We start from the raw sequence: 24052 nt of genomic DNA, 5'->3' as shown, positions 1-24052 counted from the left end.
ACTGTGCCGATAATAAAAAAAATCTATTCTTGAGTAAGAGTCATGCCTACGAGAACAAAAAAAACTCTCTAGGATTCAACTTACGCCAAATTTAATTGCTTCATAATATAGCTTTTGCTGCTTTAGCTCTTATTACTGTTTTAGTTGATTTACCCAATAATGGATCAAGACAGCAATTAAAATCACCTCTTATTAAAACCTTTTCCTGAGCTTTTGCCAAAAATAGAAAAGTATTCTTTATAAAATCTTCATCTATATTTAGTATATACTCATAAGTGTCCACATTTCAGAATAATTCTGCCAATTAATCAAAACATATTTTCCCACAGGATCCATAAGTATCAAAAATTTTTACTGATTTTTTAATTAATATAGCTACCCTTCTTGCTTTAGAATTAAGATGAAGCTATAACTTAGTCCACTCACATTTTTAGAATGTGCTTTTTCTGTCAAGTGAGTTTCTTGTAAAAATGCAATATTAACCTTCATCTTTTTCCATATAACAATTTTTTTTCTTTTTAATTTCACTGTTTATCCCATTAACATTGTATCATCCATTATTCCAGATCAAGGTCTCTTCCAATCCCATTCTCCCAAATCTCTTCATCAACTCTAACTGGTTTCTGTGTACATTTCTGTCACTTAAGAAAAAAAATTGAAGAAGAATTAAAAAGGAAAAAAAAATCACTGATAATTCAACAAAAGAAATACTACTTTAAAAAATATTAAAAAACCCCAAAAGTGCTGATTAAAATTATAACTATTTCCCTCCACCACACAGGTCTTGGCTCCTGCCATGATGGCACATAATGTTCAGGCAAGCAAGGAAGAACATTAAACCTCCCCCAGTGAAAATTAATTACACATTAATAAATAATAAATTGCCTGCCACTTCAAGGTCCACATTAACTTGATCATTGTCAATTAAAGATGTTTCTGGCTCCAACTGTAACTTTTTTGACAGCTTACAATCTACTTCAGCACAACTTTCAGTGTAATTTGACTCTGCAGCACTTCTCTTCAAACTTCTTGTTGAGGACTTAAACTCAACAGTTCTTGTTACTCATCCCTTAATAGTGGGAAGTGACTGCAAATATTTGTGCTTTATCTTCATCCACAAAGAACTTGAGTTGTTCATTCACTAAAAACAACGTTGGATATCTAAAAGTAAACTTGTAGCCCTTCTTTGAAAGAATTGCCTTCACTGGATTACATGGTTTTCTTCTATCCACCACTGTTTTAATTAAATTTGCATAAATAAAATTTTATTTCCATCAATAACCATAGATCCCATGTTCTGCCTTTCTTTCTGGACTACCAATCTTAAAATTTTCATTTTATCTTGATATCACAGACATTTAATCAATATAGCTCTAGGTGGCTGATTTGGCAGTGGCTTCCTCTGGAAAGCTCCTTGGGCCTTTTCCAATTCAATTCCATTTGGAAAATTTTCTTCCTCCAAGATTCCAGGAATCAATTTTTGAAAAAAATTCACAGGGTCACCACTTCCTTCAAGATCTTCCTCAAGGCCAACAATCTTAACATTATTCCATCATCTTTGATTTTACAACATGTCCATTTCTTTCATCTGTTTTTCCAAGTCTATCTGAATTTTCAACCCTTTCAATTCTATCTATATAGATGCCCATATCATTTTAATACTGCTGAAGCATACTTCAACATTTCACTTTTAACCTCCTTCATGTCAGATCTAACATCTTTAATATCAGCCCTTATAACTTGATACTGACCCATTAGTAGCAAGTAAAGATCTTTCATATTTGCTATTTCCTCTCCTTCTTGTCATCATCTTGATCTGATTCTTCTTGATCACCAACTGACAAAACTGCAGGAACTCCTGACTGTTCTGGCATGTCTGGAACAGCACTACGGAGTGGCATTTCAAAGCACATTCTTCCTCTTCGTGCATGTGTGGAAGTAAAACTTTGCGCATGCACACAAGGTTAGGATATTCTTCAGGGGAGATCTGGATTGATCCAGCATCATCTTTCCCGATATCAACAGGAGGTGGCACTAGCTTCAGTCGAAATAGGCTGTCTCTCTCTCTCTCGTTTATCGCAGGGGCTTTGGAACTTGAAGCCCAGGCTCCAACTATAAGGTAGGCCATTTTTTGATTTTCTTAGTATCTTTACTTACAATTTTCTTATCTCTTGCTGCTTTCCTTCCTCTAGCTGCCATATCCAATAGCTTCCAGGTAGGTTCTGGAGGATTTTAATATATTTTAAATTTAAAATTAATTTTTAAATTTTGGCTTTACATTTTAATCCCCTGGGAGAGATACGAGTCCATCTTCTTCGCCTATGCCATTACGCTCCCCCCAACCCTGGTCTGAAGTTTTTGATTCCAGTAATGTAGCCAGAGCAGATGCAGGTTTCCAGGAGCACACTGCCTCCAAAATACTTTTTTGACAACAGGGAGAAACCCTTCCTACATTGGACTGTCAAAGTTGTCAGGGTTAGTTAAATAATTAAAAAAAAATGCTCTCAACATTGAAATTTAAAAAGTACTTCACGTTTAAGTATATTAGCAAATATCTTTAATTATAAAAAACGTTAAGCTGAATAGAAGTGAGAATTGACACAATCTTTTTCCCTTGCCTTATAGTTTAATTCATAAAATCAATGGGGTTATCTATCCAGTGTAAATGCTGGGCAAACTACTCCAAATGGTGGAACAAACTGATGGAATGACATTATTGTGATGTGCACTAAGAGACACCAAGCTTCATTTATGACTCATTCAGTGGGTAGTGCAAGAATAAACATACAAGAGTGTAGGGAGTGAGGAAACAGTAATCAGATAGTTCAGAATATAGAGAAAAGTACAAAAAGTGTATTGAATAGAGAGAGGTATAGTTCTAAAGGGCAGTGCATCTTTTGCCCGTGTGCAATCCATTTAAGAGTCTGCAAACAGCAGAAAAGAAACTATTTTTGAACCTGGAAACTTATTCTCAAGCACATGCATCTTCTGCCTCACAGAATAAAAGGTTAAAAGTAATTTTTAACCAAGTTACCAGGACTCCCTGGTCATATGAATAATTATTTTGGGTTAAATGGTCTTTTTGAAAATGCCTTTCAGAACTGCAAGTTGGGAATAGTTTTAAGAAAATGGTACTTCAAATACACTTTTTGAAAGCATCACTAAATGTCAAATTAAAAAAAAATCTTTATTTTGAAATAAAACCATCTTCAAGCGTGCAAAATTCAGAAAGCTGTACTTTTCGACATAAATGTTCTCACTGTAGTAGGGTAGCCATATGGTTGCCTGTAATCAAAGTCATGCAGTAAAATCTTCATACATTTGGCACACAACATGTAACAAAACATACAACTCCCCAGACTTCCAGTGGAAGATTACACCCACTCTCCAGTTAAAGGTCCATTCTTAGGGGGTTTTACAACTTGATTTTAATTACTAACATAAATTAAAAGATAGCCAATTTAAAAATCATGCAGTTCTGGTATACATCTTGGCTTTGTAATTAGTCAATGATAAATTCCAAGCAACAAAGATTACTTGAAGCAAAAAAAAATCAAATAAAAAGCAATTGACAACTGTAGTTACAACTCCAAATCCAGTAAAACAAGGCACTTGTATTAACCAAGACATGTGACCTTAATGAAGCAAAACTAGTTACAATGATGGTAACAGTTAAAAGGCACCATACATTGAAAGCGTCTTCTATCAATGATACTTGGTAGGACATTCAAACACAAAGTGCATCACACAACCTGGTTTCACGTGTCAGAATTTGATAAGCTAATGCCCATATACTGCTGGTATTGTCAAATAATTGAGATAAAGACCCAAGCTAGTTTGGGAAAATGATAAAACTGATGACATCTGCTTATGAAAAAATTTAGCAAATTTTGAGGACTAAATTAATACAAAATTATTCTACAATTGTATCCATTAACTATAGTAATCTCTATTGCTCAGGCAATGTTCAAACTTTCAACTTCAGTTCGAGCTATATCAAGTCCCAATGAAATCTGGCACGAGGGTTTTAATGAAGCTCGTTATCATTTTAAGTATGAAGAACAATCGTGCTCAATTTGCTTAGTTCTGGGAAATACCTTTGTTTTTGTGTTATGGGGCAATAATAGCTTTACCCAATTTGCATAGTCTGAAAATAAAGTGGACAAATTTATTCCTGATAAAAATGTAGCTTTCAAAAAGACTCAAATGCTTCAGAAGGTCTCCATTATAGAGCCCAATTTGGGAATAATGAACTATTCTTAATTGCACATGGTAGAATAGCAGAGCAGATTAATAAAATCTGTTGCATCAAGCAAAAATATATTGATATTACAGAATGGCAAATCCTAAAAACATACACAAATAACAAATCAGAACCTATGCCTTTTTGCTGTATTCCAGCTACAGCCATTGTTATAATATTACCAGCAAAATTAACCATCAGTATCAATACTAATGATTGGTATTTATTTGTCTTCTTCAACAGCTTGGGCTTCTTCTATTGATGAAGTTTCAGATATAGGATTGTTCCGGCAGGCTGCACATTGTTCTTTATCAGACTCCATACCTAAACTGACACATTAAAGAAAAAAATTGAAACACAAATAAAAACATTTCTTCCTAAATTGAAGTGGACTGATATTTAAATGTCCTGTTCTCTTTTTACTGCTTTTGAGCCCTTTTTCATCCTTTAATACTCTTTTCATCCACCCACTTCAAGCAGCAAAACCCCTTCCTAATCAATGTTCAATGCAAGTTTGTCAAGATATTTTTAATACAATATACATCAAGATACTTTTGACTATAGGTTCAGTATGTGCTGAGTCAGTAGTCTGTTGGCCTTTCATCCAAACAATGAATACTTGCCCTGAATGCTTTAAGAGGATGGTTATGGAGCAAATTAATTCCTACCTCAGGAAGGACCTGGATCTACTTCAGTTTGCCTAATGTCGCAACAGGTAAACTGTGGATGACATCTTGATGGGCCTCCACTCCATGTTAAACACCAACATCAGGCTATTGTTCATTGACTACAGCTCAACATTCAACACCATCAGACCAACAAAACAAAGCAAAATGGCCTGGGACTCTGTCAGTCCCTCTTCAACTGGATCCTTTGTCGGAAAAATCTCAAATCAGTGCGAATCAGCATCTCTTCCACACTGACCAACACAGCCGCACCCCAAGACATTACGTTTAGCCCCCTACTCTACATACATACATTACTGTATAGCCAATATCAATTGACAAAAATCACTGACAACCCCACTGTTGGCCAAGTAACTGGACAGGATGAGTCATAGGATTGAGATAGAGAATCTGGTTGGGTGGTACCAGAACCAATCTGTCCCCAAGATCAAGGAGCTAAATGATTTTAAAGAGAGGCAAAGAGATCAGACACATGCCTGGACCAATGGGAAGGAGGTGAACAAAAATCAGAACATGTAGTTAGCTGCTACAAGCTATGGCTCTGCGGAGCCTATAGTGCAGGTTATAGTTGTATGCAGGTTAGCTGTTCCCAGAAAAAACATGAACCCCAGTTGAGTGTAATTAACACTGAGCTTAAGTGGGCTCATAACCCTGCTTTTATTCTCAAGATGAGGGGCATGGTCAAAGCCCCCTCAGCACTGATTGGTGCATTTGCAATTCGCTTTCCTTGATAGGCTAGTTAGGCTCCTTCAGTTGTGGTCAATTGGAGGGCAGTGCTGTGGGCCTCATATAGCCTGCTAGATTGTTGCATTTGTCCTTCATTTTGTGAGGCACCTTGAGGGGGCTGCGAGGGGCCACCACTCGACCACCCCCCCCCCCCCCCAAAACCGCAATCAGAATGCTATTATTCTTGGGAGGCGGTCTCTTTGATGGGGGGTGGGGGAGGGTGGTCAATTGGCTATATAATGTCCAAATGGGCTACTTTTAATGTTTTCCGGGAATGTGCGGGGGAGAGACATTGAGGGTCCTCTGCACCCCACTGCTGATAATGACAGTATCGCTCACCGTAGGTGTCCATGGTCCTCGTGGCTGGTCATTTGGTTGGTCGGCGGTTGGGTCTTTGCTGCTGTTGCCTGCCCACATGCTGCAGAGCTGGGGTAGTGTCGTGCATGTTGGGCGTGGACGTCTCGTGGAGTGTGAAGGCTGTTTCCCTCTTGGCCAGCAGGGAGTCTGCTTCCTCCGGGCGAACTGAGCCTCAATTTGCTGGAACCATACTTTGGGCTGTGTTGCCCAGAAGCTCGACAGCTTCAATGTCAGCATGTTGACTGAAGAGTCTTCCTCCATCGCTGGGTCCAGAGTGCCATCTGGACCATTGGGGTCATCAATGTAGTTAGCTGCTACGAGCTATGGCTCTGCGGAGCCTATAGCACAGGAGAGGTTATAGCTGTATGCTGGTTAGCTCAGAAAAAAAATATTGTTTCCAGAAAGAACAACACAAACCCTAGTTGAGTGTAGTTAATTTTTTAACACTGAACTTCATTGGGTTCATAGCCCTGCTTTTATTCTCAAGAGCGGCGTGGTCAAAGCCCCCTCAGCGCTGATTGGTGCATTTGCGATCCACTTTCCTTGATAGGCCAGTTAGGCTCCTTTAGTTGTGGCCAATTGGAGGGCAGCACTGTGGGCCTCATGCAGCCTGCTGGATCGTCGCGTTAGTCTTTCATTTTGTGAGGCACCCCGAGGGAGCTGCGAGGGGCCACCACAAACCTTCAAGGTTCCTGGAAGTCCATTTTTCAGACGATCATTCCTGAAACCAGCACAGAGGCATCCAAGAAGGCACACCAACATCTCTACGTTCTAAAGAGTCTGAAGAGATTTGGCATGTTGTCAGATACTGCAAACTTCTACAAGTGCACAATGGAATGAATACGGACTGTTTTCATCACAGCCTAGTTTAACAATTCCAATGCCCAGGAATGCAGACGGTAGTCAACAACCAGGTTCATCACAGGTTTCTGATCGCCCATCCATTGCACCCATTGCCTCAAGACAGCAGCCAACTTCATAAAGTACTTCCTTCACCAAGGTTACAACCTCTTACTACTTAAGGTAGTAAGGTACCTTAAGGTAGATGGTACAGAAGCCTGAAAACCAGTACCTCTACACTCATACATTTCTTCCTCTCCCCCCCCCAACCAAAACAGCTATCCAACTCTTTAACCTCCTCCTCTTATACCAATGGACTGTTCTGACTGTACAAAAGGCATAACCATACTATTGCTTTTTTTGCACTAGGATTACTGTAAATATTATCTTATGAATGCATTATAACTTTTAATTCACAGTTTAACATTATAATTTTTTTCTTTAAAGTACCTGTTCAGTTAGTGAAAGCATGCGTTTTGATGTATATGTACATTGTACAGTGAATGACAATGAATATCAATTTCCACTTTGAATCCTTGCTGCATGGCATCAAGTCTACATTTTTTACTGAGAATCTAAGTGGAAAGATCAGTAGCTACCTGCTGTCCTCTATAACAGCTTGATCAGCCTCTACTGCTGAAGACTCAACTTCTCCACTGCATTCACTCTCCTGCTCAGATGGTCTACGTATGTGCTCTTGTTCCAAAGACAATTCCCTACATAAAGAAAATCCATAAAACATTTCAATACACAAGTTCAAACAATTTTCTAGTTCTAGTACATTTTTTTCCGGTACAATTTATTCCAAATTAAGCAGAAAAACCAGAAAATTAGCTTGAATGCAAACTAACTGAGCTTGGAATTATTGTCAAGGTTTGGCTTTCCCTTGAACTCCAGACTTCAGTTTTACTGCCAGGGAAGGGAAAAACAAATTGTCCCAAGTTCACATCATGGAATACAAATAAAAAAATTAGACCAACAACTGAAGTACATTCTGCAAATCTTTACACAAACTGGCATAAAATGTTCGACTAGCATCAGTGCACACAAATCTATATGATGGAATTGCCAATGTGAATTCTCTTCAGAATTACCCAGAGTACTCAACACAACTGCCATGAAACCTTTTAAGATTTATTTTCAGGGTCTGGGCATCACCAGCAAGCTGAATATTTGTTACCCATCCATATCTGCCTTTAAGATGCTGCTGGATTGTCAGCTTGAACAGGAGAGAGTTTCAGGGTTCATAACCACCTAAAATAACAAATTCTGTTAATCTTAAAATAGATATTACAGGTACACGATCCTTTATCCGGACATCTAAAATCTGGAAAGCTCCGAAATCCAGTAAGTGGGGAGAGAGGCGGCTGGGCGGCTGGAAGGGGCCGGGGGCGGATATGGCAGTACAATTCGGGTGGGCTTTCTGAAATCTGGAAAAATGCGAAATTCTGAACACACTGTCCCGGATAAAGGATCGTGTACCTGTAAAAACAATCCTTGGGTTATTTTGGAGCTTTTTAATGTTTTAACTTTTGTGCAATTATGTAGCCAAGAGAATGGGAAACATGCTCCAACAGAGTTCCTTTGAAAAAGGCTGTTGGAAGTCAAATGGTAAAAAAAATAGCTAATTTCCAAATTTGTCCTTGTATATTGCTAAAAACAAGTGTCAAGGTGGTTAAAACTGTTGTCCAATCAACCAGATATCTCAAAAATAAGTCAACTGTGGAATTAAACCACTTGTACATAAAAGATGTGGTTTCTCAGAAGAATGCTATGCAAATCATATACAGAGAGGATAACAAATGAAGAAGTTCTACAAAGAACAAAAACAAAATGTACATTACTTAAAAGAATCAGAAAACAGCAATCAAAATTCATTAGACACATCATGTGAAGAGAATCATTAGAACATTTAGTTATAACTGGAAAGATAGAAGGAAAAAGTACCAGAGGCAGACAGAGAATGAAAATGATGGGTTACTATTATGGTTAGAAAGAGGAGAGGCAACAACTACAATTCGGAGGGCCAGAGACCATAATGATAGAAAGACATGATCGCCCATGCCAAACGGCAAGGCACCTGAACGAACATAAAAGTGGATGACCAAGTTGTTTAAACATTAAAAATTACATTTACAATCCAAAATAAGACTCCAGTAAATGCCTTAATACCTTACTCTACTTTCTAAATATTCTATATGAAGATGTTTTTCTTCCAATAATTTCTTCAAAGCTTCAACTTCTTTCTGTTTGTCAGCAAGTTCTTTTTGTAGTCTGTAGTTAGTTTCTTCCAAAGTTTCACAGAATGCCTGTGGAGTGGCAACCATAAATTTAATACTATACATAGAACAATATAGCACAGTACAGGCCATTTGGCCCTTGATGTTGTGCCAACCCATATATCCCTTCCTAGAAAAAGTACTAAACCCTCCCTAGCCCATAACTCTATTTTTCTTTCATCCATGTGTCAAAGAGTCTCTTAAATGCCCCCAATGTTTCAGCTTCCACCACCATCCCTGGCAAGGCATTCCAGGCACCCATAACTCTTAAAAATTTACCCCTGATGTCTCCACTAAACTTCCCTCCCTCAATTTTGTACATGCATCTTCTGGTATTTGCTAGCTGTCCACATTATCTATGCCTCTCATAATCTTGTAGACCTTTATCATCTCCTCTCATCCTTTTACGCTCCAAAATGAAAAGTCCCAGCTCTTCTAACCTTGCCTCATAAGATTTGTTTCCCAATCCAGCCACACTCCTGGTAACTCTCCTCTGCACTCTCTTCATAGCTTCTACATCCTTCTTATAATGAGGTGACCAGAACTGAACACAATACTCTGTGTGATCTTATAAGAGATTTGTAGAGTTCAACATGACCTCTCTACTTCTGAATTCAATCCCCCTATTAATGAAGCCCAGCATCTTCCTAGGGCTTCTTAACTATCCTATCAACTAACCTGTGCAGAGACCTTGAGGGATGTATGGATTTGTACCCCAAGGTCCCTCTGCTCATCCACTCTTTTAAGTAACCAAACGTTAACCCTGTACTCAGCCTTTTGGTTAGTCCTTCTAAAATGCATCAGCTTACACTTATCCAGATTGAAATCCATCTGCCACTTTTCTGCTCAACCCTGCATCTTGTCCATATCATCTTGCAACCCTTGAAAAACCTTCATCTCCATCCACAACTCCACCAACCTTCATGACATCCGCAAATTTACTGACCCATCCTTTTGCCTCTTCATCCAGCTCATTTAAAATCACAAAGAGCAGGGGTCCCAGAACAGATCCCTGCAGCCCTCCACTAGTCACTGACCTGTAGGCAGAATACTTTCCTTCCACGACTACTCTTCTTTCTTCCTACAACCCAATTTTTTATCCATACAGCTAATTTTCCTCTGATCCCGTGACTTTCTGGATGTCTCTTGTGGGGACTTCGACAAATGCCTTGCTAATATCCATGTAGACCACATCTACCACCCTACCCTCATCAATATCTTTTGTTACCTCCTCAAAAAACTCAATTAGACTTGTGAGGCACGACCTTCCCTTCACAAAGCCATGCTGACTATCCTTGAGTAGACTGTACGTCTCCAATGCTCATTGATCCTATCCTATCCAATAGGCGTTTTGTTCAGTCAAAATTACATGATTTTGCTCAAATTGAAAATTCAAATATTCTTGATACTTTTTAATTAATAGCTTGTTCACGGCAGATTAATATCATGCATTTATAACGATTTATTGGATTTAATTGCCTCAATTGCTGGGATTAAGAATGACTGGGAACGTGATCTCAATTTATATGTTTTTAAGATGAAGACTGGTACTCTGCTCTTAGTTTGATTAACGATTCTTCATTTTGTGCATGGCATTGTTTATTATAATTTAAGGTGGTACATAGAATACACATGTCCAAACTTAAATTATATCACTTTTATGCAGATGTTGATCCATTATGTGAGAAGGGCAACATATTTGAAGTGTCATTGATCCATATGTTTTGGGAGTGCCTCAATTCAGGAAGACTTTGGGAAAATGTTTTTCAATCTTTATCAATGATTTTTAAGATCAAAATAGAGCCATGCCCTTTAATTGGCTTGTTTTTTTTTCTCGTGAACTGGATATACTTGTGTCTGCATCTCAAGAGAAAGTTTTAGCTTTTAGCACGTTGATAGCCAGATAAGAAATTTTAATGAAATGGAAAAATGAACCCTCACATAGTCTTGCACAATGGTTACATGATATGAATGTCATACAGGTAGTCCCTGACTTACCATCATAATGGTGACCGAAAGATTGGTTGTAACTCAGGGTTGGTCGTAAGCCAGGGAATGGGGATCTCGGGCTGCCGCTGTGGAACAGGGACCACTTTATACAGTACTTTTAATACAAAACATTTACTTGTACAGTAGTTTTAATAAAGATTTTAAAAAGTTGTAGGGCCCATTCATAGAACACTATTATGATTGGCAGATTTTAGTAATTCGGATGCTCCGGCAATTCTGTGTCTGGTTTCTGAGTGTCGCTTTTAGATCCATATCTTTACTTTTTAAAATCTTTACAAGGTAAACTTGCTTAGAGGGAGGGGGTAGATTAGATTTATGTTTTTTTAAAAAAAATCCTTTTTAAGATTATATACAGGTTTAATTATGGTTGTCCTAGATCATATTTTCACATTACACAGATATTACTGTGTTATGACCAAGAGTTTTTTTTTTAAACTTTATTTATTTGTTCAAAATACAGATAATAAGTAACATACAAAACAATAAACAAACATGAACGATATATTTTATATATAAAAGAAAAAAGAAAAAAGAGAACCCCCCCCCCCCCTTTCACCCAACTCTCCTAAGGAAAGCCAGAAGAGAAAACAAAATAAAGAAAAATTAAGCATACATATTAAGATCTAATCAATGTAAATCAAAATGTAAATATTCTGAATATAACAACCACTTATTAATAAAAAAACTAATTATCACAAAACGTGATTTTTTTCATTATTAAACAATATTTCATCTCATTGTGCCATCTATTAATATCAATCATATTCACACCTTTCCACATACTAGCAATACATTTTTTCACTACAGATAATGCTAAATATACAAAAGCAAGGTGAAATTTATATCCTGTAATATTTAATACATAACTGAAACATAACCCTTCAGGTAAAATCATATCTCTACCAAACACATGCTTTACCAAAGATTGAATTTGATAATAAAGAAACAAAGAATTCTTATCAATACCATAACTGTCCCTCATTTGATCAAAAGATAAAAAATTTACCTTCTTTAAAACAATCTCCCAAATTTTCCACACCTTTAAATCTCCAATGTAATAAACTTCGATTATGTATTGAGATAGAAATAAGTTGATTATTATACAACGGAGTCAAGGCCGACAATTCACCACTAATATCTATCATTTTCTTTTTCTTTATCCATAACTTCATTAAGTGTTTTAATATGGGCACATTATATTGCTGTAACAAATTTACATTCCATCTAAACAAAAATTGATGTATTTTAACCTTGAAAATTAAAAGTAGCAAATCTCAACTTTGACATACCTACTAATATTACTAAGAACTAATAATATCTATATATAAAAACTCAAAACAACGTAAATAGGCCTTTCAATAGGAGAAAAAGAAACCACAAATTAAGGCTAAATAAAATAAAAATGAAAAAAATGGGTCTGGAAAGGCACACCTTCGCGAAGTGGCCTTTCTTTCCACATTGGGAGCAGTATGTGTTCCTCGTTGGACAGCCTTTGCGGGATCGCCTGTCTGACCCACACTGGGACCCGCCGTACTTAGAGGCATGGGGCACCATCAACAGTGATAGTCTCCCTTCGGCTACGGCGGTCATCTACATCTGCCAGACCGGAAGTTGGGGGTGTCAGGCATCGAAGGCCTCAGCATGATGAGCTGCAGCCTCCAAGAAGTAGACCACCTCCATTGTCCTGGCAAGTGAGGCGATGTCTTCTTCTAGCAGTTTCTGACGGGCGCTCAAGCGCAGCCCTTGCACATAGGCATCCCAGATCAATCGCTCCACTTCCCCTTCGGTCACCTGGTCTCAGTCAGGCACGGACAAGCTAGCTCCTACAGGGCCCCCAGATAGGCATCTGTTGTCTCACCTGGCTGCTGAAACCGGATGCTGAGCAGGTACCTGGCATTAACCACGTTTGTCGGGAGCTTATACATGCTCTCCAGGATGGCCATCGCAGGTTCGTAGTCTGTGCAGTCCTTGATGGCCTGGAAAGTACGTTGGCCCAGCTTGGTCCGGAGCACCATGACCCGTTTCTAGTTTTGTGTTGATCACCTCCACCTGTATTAGGATGATCGCCTCAATTGCATGCCTCCAGATATCGAAGTGTGCCTGGGCTTGTGAGTGTTGAGGGTCGATCTCCAGGCTCCTGGTCGTCAGAAACTTCTCCATAGTCTCTCTTTAAAATGTTACTAGAATAAATTGTGATGCGCTGAGGTAGCAGTAAGCAAGCAAGCACAAAACTCAAAAGACTGTTCAACAGTCCTTATTCCAGTAAAAGTCTGAACACCAGTTCATGCCTTGGTGGTTCCTGTGTGACTGGCTCAGGAGGGGCCAGCTCAGGTCTATATTCAGGTTGGCTGATTGACAGCCAGCCAGATGGAGTCAGCCTCCTAGGGGGTCTATTCAGGTCAGCTGATTGACAGCTGGCCAGGTGGAGTCAGTTCCTTAGGTGGTCTTCCAGCAGGTACAGATCACCCCCTGCAGTAGGCTGGTGGTCATATCACCACAAAGCTAAAAGCAGTAATCTCAGAATTCAGACAATGCTGGCAGGGGGAGGAATCCAGACCAACAAAAGGTGTTAATTGAATATGATAAGGATCCAGGCGAAAATTTATCATGCAAAAGGAGACAGAGTGGAGAGACAGAGATAGGGAAAAGTGACTGGGGAAGGTGGTTTAATGAAAGCTAGAGGTCAATATTAATGCCATCTGGTTGGAAGGTGCCTAGACAGAAGATGAGGTGAACAAAATATTCCAAGTGTGGTCATACTGAGGTCTGAAATAGCTGCAACATTATTACCTCAAGGTTCTTGAACTTGATCCCACAGTTAATAAAGGCCAACACATCATACACCTTAACAACATCAACCTGTGCAACAGCTTTGAGTGTTCTATGGATGTGGACCCAAGATCTTAGTTCTTCCATACTGCTCAGAATCCTCTCATTAACAATGTATTCTGCCTTCAAATTGGACCTACCAGAATGAACCTATTCACACTTTTATGATAAACAACATCAGCCACCTCAGCATCCTATTAATGTTCCTTTGTAACCCCTGGAAACCCTCCAGACTATCCATGTGCCAATTCTGTATCCTGAAAGGCCTCTTTGGATCCATGCCCCCTTGCTTTCTGAAATAAGCCTTGCATGGATAACCTTATTAAATGCCTTACTGAAATCTATCTCCTGCTCTACCTACAATGTGCTTTGTTACATTCTCAAAGGATTCATAAGTGAGACACTACCTTCCCCTGACAAAGCCATGCTCACTATCCATAATTAGGTTATGCCTCTCTAAATGCTTTTAAATCCTGTCTCTCAATATCTTCAACAACTTTCCCACCAGTGAAGTAAAACCCACTGGCCTAGAATTTCCTGGGTTATCTCTAATCCTTTCTTGAACAGGGAACAATATTTTCAACTCTCCAATCCTCCAGAACTTAATCTGTCCCCAGTGACAATGCAAATATCATCACCAGAAGCTCAGCAATCTCCTCCCTTGCTTCCCACAGTAGTTTTGGGCAAAACTCATCTGGTCCTAATTACTTATCTAACTTTATGCTTTTCAAAAGCTCCACACATCCTTTTCTTAATGTCAATATGTTCAAGCATTTGTCTGCTTTAAGTCATCCTCACAATTACCAACATCCTCCTCTGGTGAATACTGAAGCAAAATATTCATCGCACTTCTGTTAGGGCGGCACGGTTGACATAGTTAGCCTTTACAGCACCAGCGATTGGGACTGGGGATCGAATCACACGGTGTCTGTAAGGAGTTTGCACGTTCTCCTCGTGTCTGCATGGTTTTCCCTGGGGATTCCAGTTTCCTCCCACTGTTCAAAAATGTGTTATAGGTTAATTGGGTGCAATTGGGTACTACATGAATGAATGTGAAGAATTTTTAAAATTCTTTATAAACAAAGTTGAGAACATCAGGACCGACATTCCTTCCTCCAACCACAATCTAACTGTACCACAGCTCTGTTCATTCAACCTGGACTGTTTCAGCCCAATCACACTAACCACCCTTAGAGAGAGATTGTGTTGTCGTGAAGCTGACAACCTGTCCCCTTGACATTATTCCTATTCCCCTCCTGAGGGCTGTTTTCGATACAGCCTCTATTATTAACGGTTCCTTAGCCACCAGGACAGATCCAATTTATTTCAAGCGTGCTGAAGTCCAGCCCTTACTAAAAAAACCTAGACCCCTCCATACCCAAAAATTAGACCTATTCCTAAACTTCCATTCCTGTCAAAGGTCCTCGAAAAAGTGGTTCTTAGCCAATTATTGCCCTACCTAAATAAAAATAAACTGAAAAATTCCAGTCAGCTCATAAGGCCCACCATAGCACAGAGTCGGCCTAAGCAAGACCTGCTCTTTGCCACTGACAAAGGAAGCTCTGCCATTCTAATTCTTCTAGATCTTAGCGCAGCATTCAATGTGGATCATGCTATTTTAATAGATTGCCTCTGGCAGAGCGTCTCTGTGATGGCATGGCCCTGAACTAGTTTAAATCTTATCTTAGTGGCGGACTTTCTTAGTCAATGAGGGCAAATTTTCATCCTCCTCTGCTATCCTTTTCTGTGGGGTCTACAAGGGTCTATTCTGGTCCCATTCTCTTCTCCTTATATATGCTTCCCCTTGGCCATATCATTCAAAAACAAGGCATCTCCTCCCACTGCTACACTGCTGATACTCAGCTCTCTCTCTCTCCCTGAAGCCCAACGATCAAACAAAGATAACCAGCCTCAAGGACTCAAGGAAAAAGTGCTGAATGGTTCAAAGCTACCTGCAGCTAAATGAAGGCAAATCTGAGATCATCCTATTTGGCTAATTCCACCAAAATTATTTTCAATACGTTTGGTAACTTATCCACCCTCATTCAACCACAAGTCACATTCCACCTTCAAGTTTGACAAACAAGTCAATGCAGTAGTAAAAGTTAGCTTTTTCCACTCTGCACTATTGCCAAAATCAAAACATTCCTGTCACTGAAAGACCTTGAGAAAGTTATCCATGTCTTCATTTTCTCCCATTTAGACTACTCTAACTCTCTATATAATGGGCATTAGTCAGTTGTCATTATCCTGTCTGCAACTTATACAGAATGCTGCAGCAAGGCCCCTGACAGGAGCCACGAGGAGGGACCATATCACCCCTATTGTGGCCTCCCTTTAGTGGCTATCAGTACTGCTCAGAATAGATTTCAAAGTTCTCCAGTTTGTTTACAAAGCCATTAATGGACTAGCTACCTCCTACATCACCAATCTCCACTTAAAGACAGCCAATTTAGGGCACTTGGTCATTCCATACTCAAATCGCAAACTTAGGGGAGATCGTGCCTTCACTAATGCAGCTCCCAAACTATGAAACAACATTCCTCCCTTCATCAAATCAGCCCCTTCCTTTAACTCTTTTAAATCCAGGTTGAAGTAATTTTACTCACAAGCGTTTTGAGATGATTGTTTATTGTTACCACGTTGAATGCACAATTCTAAACCTTGGGTATCTGTTTTATACTGCACTTTAAATAGCTGCTTAAGTTAAGACGTAATTTATGACCTGTACAGCACTTTAGTCAACACGAGTGGTTTTAAATGAGCTATCTAACCTAAACCTAATTTTTTTTTTAAACCTCCTCTGATTCCATCACACATTTCCACTATCACCTCTGATTGGTCCCATCCTCACTACACATTCTATTGTTTTTCACACATGTAGAATGCCTTGGTAGTTTCCTTTATCTTGCTTGCCATGGTCTTCTCATGGCCCGTTCTTTCTTAGTTTTGTGTAAATGAGAAATGCTTTGGTGATTTCATAGATATAGTACTTTATATTACAGTGCAAGGAGCAGTGGATCAGTGCCAATCTTAACACGTTGCTTGAGCAACACAAATTTCTTTCATACATTTGGTTGAAAAATATTTTATTAACTTTAATGGCAAGGGGAGCACATTTAGAAATAGAGTACTGACATAACACACAACCCTCAAGGTCCTGAGAATACAAAGGGAACATTATGTACATTCCCACAAAGAACAGATATTAAATACTTCAATTTATAGTCAATACCAAATTACAACTCATTTTAAAGAGATAGTGCAGGAGAGAGGGCTTCATGTTTCTGGAGAATTTGGCTCTGTTCCAGGGAAGGTGCAACCTGTTGCAACAGGACGGATTGCACCTGGAGGGGGACAAGCATCCTTGTGGGTAGGTTTGCTAGTGCTGCTCCAGGGGATTTAAATGAGATTGGCAGGGGGATGAGAACCAGAGTGTGAGAATAGATAGTGAGGTAGAGGAGGAGAAGGGTCATGCGAGGACTGCATGTATGGACAGAAATCAAAGGTTTGTACGTGATAGAAATATTCTCAAGTTTATTTATTTCAAAGCAAGGAGCATTGTCAAAAAGGGAGATGAGTTTAAGGCATGGGATTATGACATTATTGTTATTAGTGAGACTTGGTTGCAGGAGGGGTGAGGACTGGAAACTCAATATTCCAGGGTTCCGCTGATTTGGACGTGATAGAGGGAGAGGGATGAAAAGGGAGCAGTGGCATTGCTAGTCAGGGAAAATATCTCAGATGTGCTTTGACAGGACAGCCCAGAAGGCTCGTCTACAGAGGCCATATGGATAGAGTTGAGGAACAAGAAAGGTGTGACCACATTGACAGGGCTGTATTATGGACTGTCTAATAATCAGAGAGAATTAGAGGAGAAAATCTGTAGAGAGATAGCAGATCGATGTAAGAAACAAAATTATGATAGTAGGAATTTTAACTTTCCACATCTTGACTGGGAATCCCATACTGTAAAAGGGCTGGATGGCTTGGAGTTTGTCAAATGTGTTCAGGAAAGTTTTCTAAATCAATATATTGAAGCACCAACTAGATAGAGTGCAATACTGGAGCCCCTATTAGGGAACCAGACAGGTCAGATGATAGATGTGTGTGTAGGGGAATATTTTAGGACCAGTGACCATAATGTCATTAGCTTCAGTTGATTATGAATAAGGCTAGGTCTGGTCCTCAGTTGAGATTCCAAATTGGAGAAAGGCCGATTTTGTGGAAATGAGAAAGGATCTAGGAAGAGTGGATTGGGATAAGTTGTTTTCTGGCAAGGATATGTTCACAGGCGAAATGTTGAAAGTGCAGAGTTTGCATGTTCCTGTCAGGATTAAAGGCAAAGTTGACAGGCATAGGGAACCTTGGTTTTCAAGGGATATTAGCAATCTGATAACGAAGAAGAGAAAGATACTAGAAGAGTACAGAAAATACTTAAGGAAATCTGGAAGGCAAAAAGAAGGCACGAGGTTGCTTTGGAAGATAATGTGATGGTAAATATGAAGGGTTTCTACAAAACTGGTCCCCTAGAAGATGGGGGAGATCTTAAACAGTGTTTACTCAGGAAACTAGCATGGTGTACAAGGAATGAAGGGAAACAAGCAGAAGTGGCATGGAACATTTAGAGATTAAAGAAGGAGGTTCTTGCTGCATTTCAGCGAATAAAGGTAGATAAATCTCCCAGGCCTGAAATGATCTTGAGGGAGACTAGTGTAGAAATTGCAGAGGGCCTGGCAGAAATATTTAAAATGTCCTTAGCAATGGGTAAGGTGCTGGACGATTAGAGGGTAGCTCATGTTGTTCAGTTGTTTAAAAAGACTCCAAAAGTAAACCAGGAAATTATAGGCCAATGAGCCTCATGTCAGATGTGGGTAAATTGTTGGAGGGTGTTCTGAGAGATAGGATCTACAAGTATTTTGACAGCCAAGGGCTGATTAAGGATAGTCAACATGGCTTTGTTCATGGTAGATCGTGTTTAACCTTGAGTTTTATGAGGAGGTAACCAAGAAAGTAGATGAAGGCAAAGCTGTAGATGTTGTCTACATAGATTTTAGTAAGGCCTTTGACAAGGTTCCACATGGGAGGTTAGTTCAGAAGGTTTAGACACTAGATATTCATGGAGAGCTTGTAAAATGAATTTGTCTTCTCCCCTTTAGCCAATTTCAGAGTGGCAGAGGATGACTGCTTCTCAGACTGGAGGCCTGTGATTAGTGGGCTACCTCAGAGATCGGTGCTGGGAACATTATTGTTTGTTGTCTACATCAATCATCTGGATGATAATGGAAATTGGATCAGCAAGTTTGCTGATGACACTTGGACTGGAGGTGTTGTGGAGAGTGAGGAAGGCTTTCAAAGCTTGCAGAGGGATCTGGACCTTGGAAAAATGGACCAGAAAATGGCAGATGGAATTTAATGCAGACAAGTGTGAGGTGTGCATTTTGAAAGGACAAACCAAGGTAGGACAAACAATGGTAGGGCACTGAGGAGTGTGAAGGAACAAAAGGATCTGGGAATAAAGATACATAGTTCATTGAAAGTGGTGTCAAAGGTAGACAGAGTTGCAAAGAAAGCTTTTGGCATCCAGGCCTTCATAAATCAAGTATTGAGCCTAAGAGTTTAGATGTTATGGTAAGGTTGTATAAGACATTGATGAGGCCAAATTTGGAGTTTTGTGCGCATTTCTGGTCACCAAATGACAGGAAGGATATCAGTACAATTGAAAGAGTGCACAGATTTTGCCAGGTCTTTAGAAGTTGAGTTACAGGTGTTACGAGCCCAAAGGACCCCAAAACCCAGCAGCAACAGACATTCACCAAGACAAGTGGTTTTTAAAATAAAAGTTGTCTTTAATCAACTTTAAACATGAAAACAGAATCAAACTTTAACTTATCTTTAGACTTAACTCAAATTAACCCCCTTCTAATTCTAAGTGCATGTATATGTAATGTGTGTGTAAATTTAAAAGTTATTTGGTTCACAGTTCAATCTCACTTCTCCTTCTTCCAAGTTCTCTGGATGCAGGCAATTCTTATACTGTGCAGAATCCAACATGTATAAAGTTCACCAGGCTTTGGTGCTCGAAAAGTAAATGTTTTTTGCTCAGGAAGGTTCCTGTAGGGCTTGCAGAGAGAGATTCATTGTTCCAGGTTTTCCACAACTGAGGTACCACCATTAGTCACCTCAAGGTCTCGCTGATGAAACTTGGCCCATCAGGGTTCTCCAGATGGTAACCTCTTTCTTCAGGCTATCACAGAGTTCCTTTCTGTTCCTCTTATTCCAAGAGAAACATCAGACAGATAGCACTTCCAGCCATCCACTGCTCTGGAACTTTCTGTTTCCAACCAGCTCTTCCTGGCTTGCACTGTTCAGTCGCTTTCAGTGTTACACACACACACACAAGCTGAAAGAGCTTGTCCTCTCCCTCTCTCTGTCTCCAACCGAGACTGCCAGAAAGCCCATGTGACTCTCTCACTTGCAAAACCCCCACCTTCTTCAGCCAACAACAGGAGTTCTTCTCCTTGGTCAAGCTGTTGTCTTAGATAAACAAAACCCAGGAGCGACCTTTCTATGAGCACACTAAGTACTTCTTTAAAAAGCTAGGTTGTCTCCAAACATTGGTCTTTCATTTCATTATATCATTTCAATTAGCACCTACTTGTGAAATGTGCATGAAAGTCTCCAAAGATCCTGCAATGTTACTGAATATGAATTCTTCAGTATTTCAATTAAGATCTGTTTTAAAATGTGTGTATGTATGTAACCTACTCTAAATCTTACAAATCCTCCCAATATTTATTCATTACACAGGGAAAGATTAAACAGGTTGAGACTTTATTTCTTAGGACATAGAAGAAGGAGGAGAGATTTGAATGAGGTTTAGAAAAATTATGAGGAGAATAGACAGAGTAAATGCGAGTAGGCTCTTTGCACTTAGACTGGGAGAGATAAATACAAGATAGGGCTTTAGGGTGAAAAGTTTAGGAGAAACATTTGTGGGGGGGCGAACTTCACTCAGAGTGAAAGGAGTTTTGAACAAGCTGCCATCTGATCTGGTAAATGCGGGCTCACTCATGGGTTTTAAAAATGAATTTGATAGATACATGAATGGGAGAGGCCTGGAGGGTTATGGAATGGATGCAGGTCAGTGGGAATAGAATAGGGGTCTATTTATTATAGTCCCTATGGCAGTGACCACCCAGGTCTCGCAATAGCAGAGCTTAGTGGCTGTCATGTTGTATTTGGCTTGGCCTATACTGTAGATGAGAGGAAACAGGAGGAGGAAAAGAGGAATAAGGTACCCCCAACACCTCCACTCCCTCCTGTCCAGTGCTGCTACCACCACCCCCCAACACCTCCCCCCACCCCGTCCAGTGCCGGGATTCCATTCCTGGGGGTTGATGAGAGACCACATAGTCTCCGAAGGGGTCGACAGTCTAAAAAGTTTGGGGACCCCTGGAATAGTGGAATGATGTTTTGGCACAGATTAGAAGGGCCCCATGGCCTGTTTTCTGTGCTAAAGTTTCTATGGTTCTTTCTTCGATCCTTGATTTAATTTATGTTATTGTCCTCTTTTCATCGAAATGACATACAGAACAGCTACAATTTGGAATTTATTAAAAGAAATTGTTAAAATAAGATTATGCCCATTCATCTCTCCAAATCCAAGTACAGAGAACTTGAGAAATACCAGCAAATCACTGAGGCAAAGTCAATCAAATGTATCAGCAACTAAACCCCCTCCTGTGAGTATAAAAGTACAAAATAAAAAACCTGAAAATCAAATATTCACCATTTTCATCCAACTTCTGCAGCATCTACAAAGTGTCCGAGTAGGTGGGCCTGATAGAGTATCAGTGTACAGATAACATATGCAGAAAAATTTCAGCTATTTCTTTGCCACAAAAATCTGCCAACTTCTATAATGCTATCCATTGTAAATCTAGAATCCATTGTATCAACTTCACCCACTCCTTGCATTCCTCAATGTCCACAAAAATAATCACACCACTGTACAAATTTAAAAAAAAATCACACACCCAGATAATCAACAGTAACTTACCCTACTCTCTTCTAGGCTGTCAAAGGGACCTGGTGGATCATCCAGACACAAAAACTCTCTCACTGAAGTGCTGTAAGGACAAAAATGTTAAAAATTCATCTTATTGCAGGAATTTTTCAAAATCCTTCAAATATACATCAAATCTGCCAGCTCAAATAATCCAGGGTGGCAGGGAACTGGCACATGCTCTCCCTTACCAACAAGGTGTAATGGTGTTCCTTCACTGAGAAATGGTCCAAATCCAAGAGGACGGTGCACCCCACATTTCAGTAGGCTGTTCTTAATGTGAATGGATTTGTGAACACTATGATGTTGATTCAATTTGTCGTTGTACCAGTAAACTAGCATCGACCGGAAGGTTAAAAAAGAGCTATGTACGTTACAATAAAATATGTGCAATTAAAGCCAACAACAAACTATTCTATAACGAGCTGTTAAAAACCACTGATTTACAATAGGAGTGCAGTATCACCAGTGCCGTGATTCAGTGTTCACCATAGTGTTGATTCCCTCTTTTCATTGGAATGGCACACAGGACAGCTACAATTTGGAATTTATCAAAAATTGTTAATATAAGTTTTTGCCCATTTATCTCTCCAAATTCAAGTACAAAGATCAGGAGAAATACCAACAAATCACTGAGGCAAAGAAATCAATTGCACCAGCAACCAAATATCGTAAAAAGTTGCATGATCGAAGGCTCCTGTAGCGTCTGCCCGATGGGAGAAGAGTGAATAGTCCGTGATTTGGGTGTGTTGTATCTTTGATAATGTTTCTTGACCTGCCCAGGCATAGTTCCCTATAGATGTTTTCGATGGTAGGCATTTGGATTCCAATAATCCACTGGGCAGTTTTCACTACCCGCTGGAATGCCTTGCTATCTTGTACAATACAATTCACATACCACACCGAAATACCATATGTTAGCAGGCTCTCAATTGTGCATCTATAAATATCCAACAGTATCATGGGACAAAGGTGTATCTTCCTCATGCTCCTCAAAAAAATAAAGATCTTGTCATGTCTTTTTAATTAGAATTGAAGAATTCAAGGACCAACCAAGTAAGAGCTTCAGAGATGTGGACGCCAAGGAATTTAAAGCTTGATAAATGCTCCACCACCACTCCAATGATGTAAATCGGGATGTGAGTGTGGCTTCCGGTATGCCTGAAGTCCACGATGTTCTCCTTTGTCTTCTGAGTGTTGAGTGTCAAGTTGTTATTGGTACACCACAAGTCCAGGTGCTGAACTTCATCCCTTTCAGCTGTTTCATCATCCCCTTTAATCAAGCCTACAACTATGGTGTCATCTGCAAACTTAATTATTAAATTTGTACTATATATAGGAACACAGTCAGAGGTAAAGAGGGAATACAAAAATGGGCTCAACACACAACCCTGGGGCACATGGGCATTCAAGGTAAGAATGGAAGAGAAAATATTGCCCAGTTTAACAGATTGAGGTCTGTTACTTAGGAAGTGCCAATACCAAGCAGACAAAGTTTGGTTACCAGCTTAGAGGGGACAAAAGAGTTGAAGGCTGAGCTAGAGTTGATGAATAGCATTCTAACATAGGAGTTAGAGCTGTCAAAATGAGTCAAAGCAGAGTGAAACACTGTTGAAATGGTATTCTCAGTTGACATGTTAGTATTGCAGGCAAATTGATTAGAATGGCAGGCAAACAGGATTTCAGACGAGATAAGACCAACCTCTCAATGATGGGGTTGAGTGCAACTGGATGGAAGTGTTACAAATCTAGAGGACCCCAAAACCCAGCAGCAATGGAAATTCACCAAGACAAATGGTTACTTAAACAAAAGTTGCTTTTAATTTTCTTTAAACATGAAAACAGAATCACACTTTAACTTGTTACTATTAACAACCTAACTTAATCCCCTTCTAATTTTAAGTGCACGTGTATGTAATATGTATATATTCAGGAAAGTTCTTTGATTCACAATCCAATCTCACTTCTCATTCCTCCAAGTTCAATGATGTCAGGCAATTCTTATACAGTTCAC

At 39.5% G+C, this 24052-nt stretch overlaps 1 protein-coding gene across 6 annotated transcripts in view; it reads right to left on the bottom strand.

Moving 5' to 3' along the window:
- Nucleotides 1-3168: 3168 nt before the first annotated feature.
- Nucleotides 3169-24052, bottom strand: part of snx16 (sorting nexin 16) — a 57756-nt gene continuing 36872 nt past the window's right edge. For 4 of the 6 annotated variants that reach the window (XM_069922044.1, XM_069922045.1, XM_069922043.1 and 1 more), the window contains exons 6-9: nucleotides 22033-22102; nucleotides 9025-9161; nucleotides 7452-7568; nucleotides 3169-4572 (exon numbers count right to left, since the gene is read on the bottom strand). In XM_069922044.1, coding sequence (XP_069778145.1) covers nucleotides 4467-4572; nucleotides 7452-7568; nucleotides 9025-9161; nucleotides 22033-22102 — 430 coding nt within the window. In that variant the 3' untranslated portion in view covers nucleotides 3169-4466. The remainder of the gene's footprint in view (nucleotides 4573-7451; nucleotides 7569-9024; nucleotides 9162-22032; nucleotides 22103-24052) is intronic. The other 2 variants (XM_069922047.1, XM_069922048.1) reach the window with 2 other exon arrangements.

The sequence above is a fragment of the Narcine bancroftii genome, chromosome 2 (assembly GCF_036971445.1).
Source record: "Narcine bancroftii isolate sNarBan1 chromosome 2, sNarBan1.hap1, whole genome shotgun sequence".
Taxonomy (NCBI): domain Eukaryota; kingdom Metazoa; phylum Chordata; class Chondrichthyes; order Torpediniformes; family Narcinidae; genus Narcine; species Narcine bancroftii.
The sequence above is the reverse complement of the archived record's forward strand: the minus strand, read 5'-3'. Positions and strand labels throughout refer to the sequence as shown.